Source organism: Dendronephthya gigantea, unplaced genomic scaffold, assembly GCF_004324835.1.
Source record: "Dendronephthya gigantea isolate DGI-Jeju-01 unplaced genomic scaffold, DenGig_1.0 000023F, whole genome shotgun sequence".
In the NCBI taxonomy this organism is placed as follows: Eukaryota; Metazoa; Cnidaria; class Anthozoa; order Malacalcyonacea; family Nephtheidae; genus Dendronephthya; species Dendronephthya gigantea.
Genome location: NW_021163033.1, coordinates 401,218 through 413,869, shown reverse-complemented (window position 1 = coordinate 413,869; position 12,652 = coordinate 401,218). Strand labels below are relative to the sequence as shown.

Below are 12,652 nucleotides of genomic sequence, written 5' to 3'. Positions count from 1 at the left end.
CCCATCATCGACCCATCCAGATTTTCAAACTGGCAGAAATTATGTCGCGTCTTAGCCTATTGCCTGCGCTTCATCAATAATGCGAAGTCTCGAAGTCGAGTACAAGGCCCGCTTCTTCCCAAGGAAATAGAATCAGCCGAACAGTATTGGATCAAGTCGCCCAACAGCAATTAAAAAACTGGAAAGAACGCTATCAAGAATTAGCCCCCTTTGAAAAGGACGAAATCATTCGTGTTGGAGGACGACTGAAGCACTCGCCTTTATCGTACGACGAAACCCATCCTATGCTCCTACCAGCAGACCACGTCGTGTCGAAATTAGTTGCCAAAGATTCCCACAACCGAGTATTCCACGCGGGTCGTGAACGTACCCTGTGCGAGACACGACGGAAATTCTGGATTGTCCGTGGCAGAAACCTGGTAAAAAAGATTGTTAAAGATTGCGTCACTTGTCGTAAATTAAGGCAGTATCCTTACACCACACTCATGGCTGACTTACCCCCAGAAAGGCTAAAGTTGTTTTCTCCACCCTTCTCAGTCACTGGCGTGGATCTATTTGGCCCATTCTATCTCAAGTACGGTAGAAATAAGAAAATCAAGGCTTGGGGAGCAGTTTTCACCTGCACGACGGTTCGTGCCATACACCTAGAAATTGTCCAAGATCTTTCCACTGACGCTTTTCTCCACGCCCTGCGACGTTTTGCAGCCCACCACGGGTGGCCCGCCACCGTTATCTCGGACAATGGGACATCATTTGTTGGAGCTGAGAAAGAGCTACGTGAGCTTTTCAAAGAAGGAAGACGACAAATGGAAGATTTTTCTGTGAGCCATAAGTTCAAATGGCTATTCAACACTCCTCTGAGTCCTCATCAGGGAGGAGTTTTCGAAAGCATGGTCAAACAGACAAAGTCCGCTTTGAAAGTGATAGTTGGTCAGCAGACATTGTCTTGGAACGAGATGTCGACGGTTTTTGCAGAAGTACAGTGCCTCGTCAACAGCCGCCCTCTCGGATACCCCTCAGACGACGCCAACGACCTTCAGCCCTTGACACCCAACCACTTCATCCTTGGTCGAGCGACCGTTGATATTCCACAAGGCCCATTTACGGAAGTGAAGAACAACCGTAAAAGGTTTGAGTACACCCAGTCATTGGTGCAGCAATTTTGGACCCGGTTCCAGAGAGAATACCTTCAAACGCTGATGCGACGAACGAAGTGGAAACGGAAAGAGCGACAGTTCAAATGCGGCGATATCGTTTTGGTAGTGGATGACAACCTCGCCAGGGGAAAATGGAACCTAGCCCGAGTAATCGAAGTCTTTCCTGGCAAGGACGGTGTGATACGAAACGTGAAGTTGAAGACAAAGAACGGAGAGTACAAACGATCGGTACAGAAATGCTGTCCAATCTTAGAAGAAGAGTCCTGATCGTGGCCCGGAGGGTTGTTTCGGACAGCCCACCTTCGGACAAAACTTTACATATTATTAATTATATTTGTTACGTCATATTTAATTTATCTTGATTATACTTTGATTCAACTTGATTTGCTTGCAATAGGATATGCGTTGATTTGTAATTTGATTCGGGACAGTTATATATATTAGGATAAGAACAAAGAGATTTGAGTTTGATATTGAGCATATAGCTTGTGTATGAAATGAAATGAAGTGCTGTTTCAAGCCGTAGAGACCCACTCTTCAGGTACTATAATCTTTATTTGTAATGTGTTAAGTTCTTTATTCACCAATCAATAATATAATGTAATCTAATCAAACGCAATCATTTTAGAATATATAAATAAATATTACGAAAATCTCTACGGTGTTGAGCGTGGTTTTGCCCATTGGAAACACCGATTAAACATCAATATCACATTTGTTGTATTTTTGACCCATCTTCATTGCATCCTGAAGTATGATCATCGCAATTATCCCTTAACCCTTCTTAAAAAAACTTTACTAAATCATTCTTATGTGATACACTAAGAGGGTGGCAAGAATTATAATATGGACATGGAAATAGATGGGCTCAGCCTGCCCCTGTGATGGAGGTTTTGCTGTGTCTATTAAAACCCAACTTCCCAGTTTATGACAACAGACAAATTTCAAATGAACATGAGATGATGATTGATTATTATTAGCATTTTAAAAAGCATTTGTAGCTACTTATTATTGAAATCTTGTGAGATTTCACAACTCATTTCATCAGTTTCTGTCACTCAAGAACACTTGAATGTAATTAGGTACTCCGGATAGTGCTGATAGTCATAAAAAACAACGTAGATCAATGGCTTTGCTACATTGTCAACAACAGAGTCGTAACTAACATTTGGATTGCTAGCGTCAATTGGTGGCGGAACAATCAGACCTTCTTTTCCTTTTGTGTATTTACCGACCAAGACCTTGGCTATGTACATATACTGTAGACCTTTCTCATCAGGAACAGCATATTGTCTTCTTGATGAATACCAAGCTTCTCTGGCAAAATATACACCATTGCCAAACTTCACAGCTGAAAATTAAAACATGATCAACAACTGCATCAAAGTGTGGTTAGGGGTCACGTACATGCTTGATGCTTTACTAGAGGGAAGTTTAGAAAGTTTCTATGAATTGCAGTTGAATATTGTGCTTACCATTTTTTCCACAATAAGATCTGTTAAAACCAGTGCAGTTAATTTTTTCCACAGCATCTTTTGTTGTTCCATGATACAGATCCAGTTCATTTCCATCATTGCACATTTTCTTCTTCTTTCCCTGGTACAATTGATACAATCCTGGATTTTGAATTCTTTCAATCTTTACAACCTCCACATTGGGAACGTTTGCCGCTAATGAGAGCGATGCTAGAAACTTGTCATGAATTTCGTCATATTCTGTGTCTTGTTTCTCGATATTGAAGCGAAACACTTGAAGCTCCTGCCCAGTGGAACCATCAATCGGCTGGTATTCCCAATTTTTAGGAAATGGAAATGCTGAAAAGTGACATAAATACAATATAATTTGATAATTTTAACACGCATAAGGAGAAACCAATCTTAAAGAATAAACCGTCTCGAAGAAGTTAAAGATGTAAAATTAATCGGTTTGCGATGTCTTTACATCAACATCATTTGTACCATATGTCTTTCAACACTCCTAAGGATTAGCTTCTTTTCATTTATTCTACTTTGATGGGAGTTTCACGTATACAAACAGAGTGAAATTGTAAAACACGTTCTATCGATTTTTTCTTTCGTAAAATATCTCACAATTCATAATAATCGGTGATACCTTCACACGGGCGTCTGTAGACTTTCATCAGGCCTTCGTTTGAAGTCAAACATGTCTCTGTCATGGTTTTGAAATCTATTTTATATTTCTCATCGTCACCAACTTCGACAGTTCCAGAAGGATTTCTCTTGTACGCCGTCTCTATCTTGGCGCTGATTTGTTTTGCGTACTTTTCAGGAATAACAACACCTTTATCACCCTCGTAATAGAACCATTCAACCTAAAGAATCATTAGGTGTTACTGATAGTAAGGAACTGTTTACATGATCCCGCTTAGATGAAATTAAAAGAACAGGCATCCGTGTTTGAAAAGGAAGATAAAGTGAACCCTTTTTTAAAACGTAAATGTAAAAATTAAACCTCTCGGACGGTCACATCCGTGTGATGTCTCTCTCGTTCCCAGTCGTGGATAATATTGTGAATCTTTCCCACTGCAATCGATACATTCCTTGCCAGCCCGCTGATTCTGATGTATCCAATAGTGGGTTTACACTCAATACGAACATCGTGGAGGTCCTGTATTTCCATGATTTTTTCCAGCTGTCTCACATCAATCTCCTGTTGTGTTTCGATGGTCTCAGTATGACATTGTTCTTCCTCGACCCGTTTCAGTTCTTTTTTGATTGCTGCGATGTCGCTCGAACTTTCTGCTGCAATTTCCAGAGTAATCTGTTGCCTCGTCTTACGTGTGCTTCCTGTTGGAGAAAACATTGGTTTGCTGACTATTAAGTTAGTTTAGTTTAGGTTTCCTCCTGTAGTAACACTGGATCAATATGAGATGATCCTTACTAGACCTCTAGGAAGAACAGTTTAGAACTGATAGAGCTATCCAGTATAAATAAAGTTAGTTTAGTTTAGGTTCCTCCTGTAGTAACACTGGATCAATATGAGATGATCCTTACTAGACCTCTAGGAAGAACAGTTTAGAACTGATAGAGCTATCCAGTATAAATAAAGTTAGTTTAGTTTAGATTTCCTCCTGTAGTAACATTGAATCAATAAGAGATGATCTTTACTGGACCTCTAAGAAGAGCAGATTAGAACTGATAGAGCTATCTATCCAGTATAAATCAAGTTAGTTGAGTTTAGGTTTCCTCCTGTAGTAACACTGGATCAATAGGAGATAATTCTCTATATGATAGTTTAGTTTAGAAGTCTTTTGTAACCAATTCCAAGCTATCTGCGAGAAGACAGAATCAACATATTTTTGTTACCTTTCGATGACTCTGCGCCCGGATCTTTGCGTGCGAAAGCTCCACGGAATTCCTCGAAAACATTTTCTTGTAAAATAACAATACGAATGAGCTTCAAGGACTTGTTATCTCTTTTACGATATTCTTTGATGCAGTGGTATAAAATCTCGGCGGATTGTTTGCCATCTCTCTGTAAGTGACCGGTTCCGACCGCGGGAAGAGACAACGAGGCGAAGCCGTACATGTCAGCGTCGTTTAAACACCTTGTAACTGCATTTTGAATCGTCGATTTGTCGGTGGGCGCCTTTATAACCATGTGCAGCAATTTGCAAACCTTCAAATTCCCTGCCGTTGTCATGACTACCGTTCCAGGGTCAATCCTGTTCAATCCAATATTAATGTATTCTTTTCTTAAATCTTCACCGGCTCCTCTATAAAGCGCCCTTCCAATTTGCCCTCCTTGGTAATAAAAAATTCACATTTTTATTATGGTCTTATCGTCAAAGGAACTCGGTGTTTGCATACATGCACTTTTTTTGAAACAATAGATAAGTCAAAATTAACCCTGTATTTAAAAAGCTCGTTCGTTGAGTGTGACATACTCAGTGGAAAGATTTAAGATAAAACTCTAAAAATCAAACTCTTATTCCAGTGTATCTCCCACTCGATGAGTTTGAGTTCGAGTAAGCTTTTAAAATACAGACGTACAGTAAATGACAGTTTTATCTACCTCCTAAGATGTCAAAACCGAAACTTATCGTTGGTCGGCTCAAATAACCCTGTTGCTTTTTATTTTCAGTTGACCATGTCATGCAACTTAAACGGATTTTGGGCAACATGATCCTGTAAAGCTTAGTGTATCTGGGAAAGTCCTACGATCGCATCGCATTTTGACCGTGCACAAAGATCGGTAAGTCTTGTTATTGTAGTTTCTAGGACAGTTTCCGTGAAATTTGATCATTATCCGCACACGTACCTTGTGTAATATCCTCGGCAACCAGGAACCCGATTGCATCAGTGGATTCCTCGACTATATTTCCTTGAACAATTTCCACCTCAACTCCGTGTGTTTTATCTTTTTCTTTGCCCGAACTTCTGTCGAAGGCACCCGAAATCTTTTTACGGGTTGTCTTCAAAATACCTGCACCACTTTCCGAACCTCGTTTTGTTTTTCGTGCATTCACGTCAGCAGTTGGTGAGAAGCCTTGAAATTGTTCTTTGAATGCATCGACGGCTGTCTTATTCCCCTTGTAAACGACAACGTTAACCGTTTTGATTTTGGGGGAAGGCTTGTGATCTGAACTGAATTGCGTCGCCTCTTCAAACAAGATCTTCGCGACCAATTTTACCGGGAATCCCAGAGTCCCGGTGCCGAGAGCAGGCATTGAGATCGAGGTGAGCGAGAGAGCTGCGGTTTTGCACAACAGTTTTTGCACAACCTCACGGAGTTGCTACAGAAAAGTAATGCGAAATGTTTCGATATAAATGCATGTAGAACGCCAAGGTAACAACAGGAAGGGGCCGGTGAACTCAAATAAGACTAGAACGCTCACTCTCTGACTTTCCCTCATTAATGAGTGAAGCCAAGATGGCGGTTCATGAAGCCTTTCTTGTAGGAAATTGCGGAAATTTCAAAGGTAGAATCATAATTGCCGCCATCTTACCTGAGAAATTTCCGCGTGGAGGCCTGGATCATAGGTGGTCTTGGCTTCAAATTTTTCGCAGAGCTAGCTTCCAGGCTTATTTGAGTTCACTGAAGAAAGCAGGTTAACGAATGCTAAGCTGCATCTCAGAAACATGCATATGGCTGTAAATAAAAAACTTTTGCAAAGCTGAACATGCATGTGTCCATTTACCTTCTCTCCTTGATCAGCTGTCCATCTGGGGCATGAAACATGAAAAACTTTCTTGCATTTCAACTTGGCGCCATCTGTGATTGCAAAGTCTCTTTCTTTAAGCTGATGCTTATCTTTTATCCATTTCTCGCATAAGCTTTTCAGTCCACTTCCAGCTTCGTCAAGAATTGCTTTTGAGCAAGGATTCTTCGTAAGGTTCAGATCACTTCCAACCGTGTTCACGATAACATCGGTCTAATTGAAGATGATAGAAAATTTACATTAGCTTCATCTCATTTATTTGGAAAGCTTGTTGGACTTAAATTGACTTAAGTTTGCTTACGATGTTTACAAAAACTCGGAGGTTATTCGTTTTAAAAATAAACTACTTACCGTGGATTTTGCAACGTTTCCAATGGTCAGGTGCACTTCCATTCCCTCGGGAGTTTTAAATGTAAAATGATCACATGCTTTGGTGGTATCCAGTGGCGAAACTCCACCAGATGCGCCTAGCAACGGTCTCCATCTATCTCGAACCGGTTCGTTGATATGTAAGTTTGAATCACAACTAAACCTTCCCACTATTTCTTTCATCAACGCCTCGATGGCCGAGGGTTCGTTATCGACAAAATGAACTTGTTGTAAACTGTGGGAAGGTTTTTCTTGTAAGAATTCACAAGTCGCTGCTACCAAGCTTTTTGCACTGATGTCGTAGGGAATCCTGTAGATTCCTGTGCCCAGCGCTGGAATTGCAATAGTTTGACCCTTAGTTGCCTTCTCCAGGACATTAGTACAACAGTGCCTAGGAATGAAGCATTGGTAAAGTTAGCTGTGACCATCATTACATAGTCATCAACACTGCTAGAAACACTCTCATCTTCATCATAATTAACCAGCACAATCCCTCATCCCTATCCTCACTCTTACCATAATTAACCACCATAGTCCCAATGACTGTTGGTAACAACTCCATCTTCACCACCATTAACCAGCATAGCTCATTACCATCCCCATCCATCCATCCAGCCATCCATCCAGCCATCCATCCATTCATCATTTACCATCACAATCCCTCTCATTTATCCCATACATTATAAAATAACATTGACCCACCTTAAGTACCACTCTTCCCTTGTTTCGCCTTCACCATAACCATCAGACGGACGATACGTTGGCACCACTACATGAAGTATTTCCTTACACATCAATTTCCCTCCGTCAGTAGGGATAACCTCCGCAAGTAAAAGTTTTGCCGTTCCCAGTTCATTTAAGGCACGGAAACAGTCCTCCTGGATTTTACGCCCTCCTTTCTCAACTATCGCCCTGGCAAGTCCACCAGCATGCTTGAGCTCCTCGTTCGCAGAGTTCACTAAGTAGTCTACGGGATGTTCCAGGATATCTCCTTGATGTACCTCAATGATCTTACCGTTCGGGAAAGTGTATCGACACTGCATTGTACGCTTCCTGTCTTCCTTGATACTAACAGTGGTTGCATTTTGTGATCGGAATGAAATCTGTCTTTCTGGCTGATCGTTGATTGTGACTGCAATCCCACATCGATGTTTTCTTTCTATGCTCTCAATTGCCATGTACGCCATTCCTTTTATACTCGACGCTGTTTCCGGTGTTCCGTAATCCATCTTCTCCACCTTTAGATCTGAAAAAGAAGTCGTATAGGGACCCCATTGAGGGTTTTCAAAATAAGAAGCATATACAAATATGCTGTTGGCTGATTGAACAAACTATCAAACACGTTCCAAAGAAAATACATTACAAACCTTTTGTAAGATCTTGTATGCTCACACAACAATTCTCGACTAATGGCTTCTCACCAGATAGAACCAAGGCTTCGCTTCCAATCTCTATCTTCAAGCCAGGTGATGAAAGCCGCAAGCCTTCCAAGGTAGTTTCTCCGTAGGTCGAGAGATAGCGTAGGACTGCCTTTTGAAGTCGTACTCTTTGTTCTACTGTTTTCTTTCGTTCTTTAAAATCGTCGACTTTCGCATTCAGGTTTCGCAAATGCTTCTTGAAGCAGACGATTCGTGGAACGCCATCTTCTCTTTGTAATGAAAGCGGAGTCGATGTCCCTAACTCGTTGAGCAATGCATCCTGGGATGATTTCGTTCGCAAACCTGAAACAAAACGTTTAGAACTGAAAAGGAGTGAACTGTGATGTTTTTTTCGACTGGGTAGTCTCCGTTGAAAGATTTATAAGTGAAGATGTATTATAAACATATACAGAACTTACCTTCAGGGAGTTTTATTTCAACCATAGCATTCACAATAATATCAAAAGCTTTGTCTACGTGTGTCTTTTGCATACCATACAGTGTTACCATTCCTTTATCATCGACTACAACTTCCACCGTGGAATTCTCCGCGGTCAACAATGACTTTACGTGTGAAATAGCTTTGTTTGCCTTCAACAAGGAAAACCTGTTTCCATTCAAGGAACGCTCTTCAAAAAGGCCAACGATTTCTTGCGTTTCACTTTTGAGTTGTTGTATTTGTGTTGGTGAGCCTTTCACGTTTATTCTTCCGGTTGTTTCGTCTTGTATTATTTCCAAACCATCTCGCTTCAACGAGTTTTCCAAGCTGTTCAAATAACGGCGATAAAATGCTTTCAGTTAATTGCATTGTTACTGCATGCATGCTGGTCAGTTATAAATATTGCTATATATTGTAAATACTTGCCGCTGAAATTTTGTCGAGTGTTGAAGCAACTTCAGATGAACAGGTAATAATTGTATGGAATCATCGCATCGATTCGTTCGCTTTTCGACTTTGGCAATGCACTTTCTCACCTCCTCATGTGCCTTATCAAATGTAACCACGGCTCTTCCGACAAGCTTTAGAAAGCCTTCGCCATATCTCTCGATGAAGGAAACTGATTTAGCAACGCTGAACACTGAGAATATTTCTTGCAACTCTTTCTCTAATCCTTGTTCGAGCAGAGTTGGATTAATCGGTACGATTTCGTATTTGAATGCTTTCATATCAGTAAGGAAGTGTTCTTTTGTTTCCTCGCTGGAAAATGAAAAATGTACCGAATCTCCTTTCGTCTCGATGCTCGGCTGTGGCTCTCTCAAGGCATGGGAAAGCTGGGCAGGATGATTTTGTTTCAGGTAGTGATATAAGTCACTGTCAATCGCTGTAACGAAGCCTGCAGCTTTGGGACGTTCTTGTTTTGGTGTAGTTTCTACAAGGCTGGTCGAGTTTCGTATTCCATCTTCTTCTGTTGTTTCTGATTGTAAGTCAGTTAAACTACCAAGGATTGGGTAATAGTGTTCCACGGTTAGGATCGTATTGTCCAACGTTTGTGAGATAGAAAGAACGTTGTTTATAACTAGAAAAGTAAGGTATACCTTTAAAAGACACTGTCTGGCTAATGTTACGCTTATCCAAGCACGAGATATACAATCAACTTCAGGTCAATCTGAGTCGCGGCTGTTATTGGAATGGATATTGTGTGATCGTCCATAATGATTGCTGTTGTTGGTTTTGTGGGAAGTACGAAAATGGGAATAAGGACCCAATAATGATATGTTTCTGCCTTCGTTTCCCTAAACCAACACTAACATTCAATGCACATTTAACTGAAGAATCCGGACTTTAAATGCAATACCAGTGATTATCGGTAAAAATTGTCATATTTCTGAACTATAATAACCCAGACCTTACTTTGGAAACTATTCACATACAATTCAAATACTAACGACTTTCAGTCTCCACAAATAGGAACGTTTTAGGTGAAACGAGCGATCTATCCGGCCATCTTACCACTTGGATCTTTGAACTCAACCAATGCTATTTTCTTTTCCAGATCCAGTTCGACCCTCTTAACCTCGCCGCCTCCCACTCTTTTATTTTCAAATTTGTACAGGACCGAGTCGTGTGTTGCTGAAGACGGTAAGTTTTTCACTAGGATCGTGCTGCAAAGAGGAACTGTCTTTATTGATATTTGTTTTCCATCTAAAGATGACTTCTTTCTTAAACCTTCCTGTATCTTATCGAAATCTAAACAAAAACACGAATATTTTTCATCGTAAACTTATTTGGCTTTGGGTCAGAAATGAATGATAGTTGATGGTTTATTTTTTGACCCATTTTCTGGCAATCATAATTCCTTATAATTTTCCACCAAAATGAGTGAACGATTTTTGTATGGCAATAACTTGTACACATGCAGGGTTATTGCATTTACATATCTTGTTGAAGTTCCTCCAAACTCACCTATGGAGCTTTCAAACGTTACAATTGCGTTTACAGTCTGGTTGCTTCTTGTTCCATAAATCATCTCTTTCACCTCCAAATCACTTATCCGTTCCAGGTAGAACATCAAACCATCTCTGGTCGTTGTTGTAGAAATTCCCTCAACCAATATTTTGTTTTTCTCCCAGACTTTCGCCTTCTTTTTTCTCGCTACAAGCGTGCACTGTCCCATGGAATGCGGGCTTTCTTCCAATGCTTTGTTGGCACCTATAAGCATATTTTTCATGCAACATCAATGACGTTTTTGGCCGTTTATTATATACTTAATGGCGAACTGTTACATTTTATATCACGAACACAACTTAAACCTTTTGTCTAAAACAAATTATCGCCAGTTTACTTACGGCAACTCGACTATATAAACCTACGTTGATTATTTTCAAGCACTTTTATTTTTGCTCAAAAGCGGTTGTTTCAGGCTTGTTTCGGACTCAATTTGTCCATCTGATTTAGGATCACTTGCAGGTGCTTGTGGTGTGAAGTATATAGTTAAGTGCACGGTTATGACATTTTCTTATCAATTAATGATCTTGGCAGATGTCAACATAAATGCAAAATAGACTGCTAAGTATGATTATTTAAAATCTAACGATAGATATCGGGTTATCGCCATCCGTATGAATGTAACCTTGTAACGTCCCTTGGTATAAGGTCCGCTACCCTGCACCACCTGTATGCAGGCTATCACCCTTTTTTTATTCTTCGAGTCAGGACCCTTGCGTTTTTCAATGGGAAAACCCCTTCATGACGTAACATTAGTAGTTTCATCAGAGTAACATGAAATTCTGCAAGAACCTTTCGTCCAAAATATTATCGTTTCAACACAGTAAGCGGTTGAATATATAAATATATTATATTCCTTTATCTCTGCTGAACGTGTTGCGTTCCAAGAATTTATGAATACGAAACCGGAAGTGAGCCAGATATGTTTAAACTTCTGTCTAAGTTGTAAATACTCCAAACAACAACCTGTTTTCAAATGCGTTTTACTGTCATTACTACCACGATATCTACAACCGACGTTTATGAGTTAAAAAGTTAGGATTATCAGAATTCCTATTAGAATTTCAGACGGGGTTTAAGTGACAGTAAGTCTTTGTTTACCGACCGAAACTAACACCTAAGCTTGTTCTGTGTTTGTTTGAAACGTCTGCACTAGGAAATTGCCTCTCAAACAATAATCCAAGATTTAAAATGCCTTGCAGATTCAATTATAACTTCAGTTGCGATCTAGTTTAGTGACTGTGCCCAGGACCTCCGGATTTCGAAAACGAAAGACGAATCAAATTACGTTATTTTTACGATAATATTGTCCACACACAATTGTACTGTATGCAATAAGCACTATATCTGTTTAAAGGAGTCGATTAGACTTTATGATTTGATGCAGAAACAAATCCCAGCGAATTTTGGATTGCTTATAGCCTTATACCCAGACGATTTGCAACTATTGCTATAACCCGAATTGCAACATTTGTATTTGCGACAATCGACAAGTCGAGGTTGCGTCAGATTTTCGATGAATTTTCAATTGGAATTATATCAGCTCCGTTAGCCCTGATGATAGCGGGTTTCGGCAAGGCTCGATATAAATATTCGATCAACATTTAGCCGACGAAATCAATCCGTCGTAATAAAAACCCCCCGATGTAATTCATGGTTCGTTTCCTTGTTATTTGTAGCTTAAAGCTTTGCCCGGTCAACGACAGCGATCTCCGGCTTTTTGCTAAACGAATGGTAATTCTTATAAATATCTGATGGGGATAGAGGAAACCTGGTCTATTCCTACCTTCGGCATTTGCGAAAGTGATGAATGCGTGGTCGTCTCCTTCGGTATATTCAATCTTTACAATGTCTCCACCACGTTTGCGGGAAGAGAAAAAATTCTCCAAATTTTCTTTCGAAGTGGTGCTGCTGATTCCCGTCACTTCAATGACACTGGATTCGCATTCATCCATGTCTCGCTTGTGTCTCTGTGATATTCAGAACTTTGTCCACATGTCCACAGTCTACTCTATTCTAACATCTGCGTTGTTGTTATCAGGTTTCTATAATATGTCAAGGCATTCCGCCGAATCACGGT

General features: G+C 40.2%; 2 protein-coding genes across 2 annotated transcripts; one reads left to right on the top strand and one right to left on the bottom strand.

The window, feature by feature from the left end:
• Positions 1–164: 164 nt before the first annotated feature.
• LOC114522501 lies at positions 165–1,849 on the top strand. The gene is made up of 2 exons (XM_028543195.1): positions 165–1,698; positions 1,786–1,849. The coding sequence occupies exon 1, from the start codon at positions 285–287 to the stop codon at positions 1,422–1,424; it is 1,140 nt and encodes a 379-aa protein (XP_028398996.1). The 5' UTR covers positions 165–284; the 3' UTR covers positions 1,425–1,698; positions 1,786–1,849.
• A 79-nt stretch (positions 1,850–1,928) lies between these two features.
• Positions 1,929–12,644, bottom strand: LOC114522482 (protein mono-ADP-ribosyltransferase PARP14-like). Its single transcript, XM_028543171.1, has 15 exons — positions 12,359–12,644; positions 10,531–10,776; positions 10,078–10,314; positions 8,992–9,643; positions 8,546–8,892; positions 8,076–8,429; positions 7,411–7,954; positions 6,691–7,099; positions 6,319–6,552; positions 5,439–5,913; positions 4,484–4,921; positions 3,630–3,964; positions 3,270–3,489; positions 2,633–2,971; positions 1,929–2,508 (listed from the first exon to the last, which is right to left on the bottom strand). The coding sequence occupies exons 1-15, from the start codon at positions 12,525–12,527 to the stop codon at positions 2,216–2,218; spliced, it is 5,292 nt and encodes a 1,763-aa protein (XP_028398972.1). The 5' UTR covers positions 12,528–12,644; the 3' UTR covers positions 1,929–2,215.
• Between the last annotated feature and the right edge of the window lie 8 nt (positions 12,645–12,652).

What these genes read in the sequence shown, in the direction of transcription:
- LOC114522501 (XM_028543195.1), top strand. Translation starts at nt 285, where the DNA reads ATGCTCCTACCAGCAGACCACGTCGTGTCGAAATTAGTTGCCAAAGAT.
- LOC114522482 (XM_028543171.1), bottom strand. Translation starts at nt 12,527, where the DNA reads ATGGATGAATGCGAATCCAGTGTCATTGAAGTGACGGGAATCAGCAGC. An exon ending in AACGTTTGAAAGCTCCATAG is followed by an intron (nt 10,315 to 10,530) that starts GTGAGTTTGGAG and finishes GTTTTTGTTTAG; the next exon opens with ATTTCGATAAGATACAGGAA. An exon ending in GAAACGTTGCAAAATCCACG is followed by an intron (nt 6,553 to 6,690) that starts GTAAGTAGTTTA and finishes ATCTTCAATTAG; the next exon opens with ACCGATGTTATCGTGAACAC.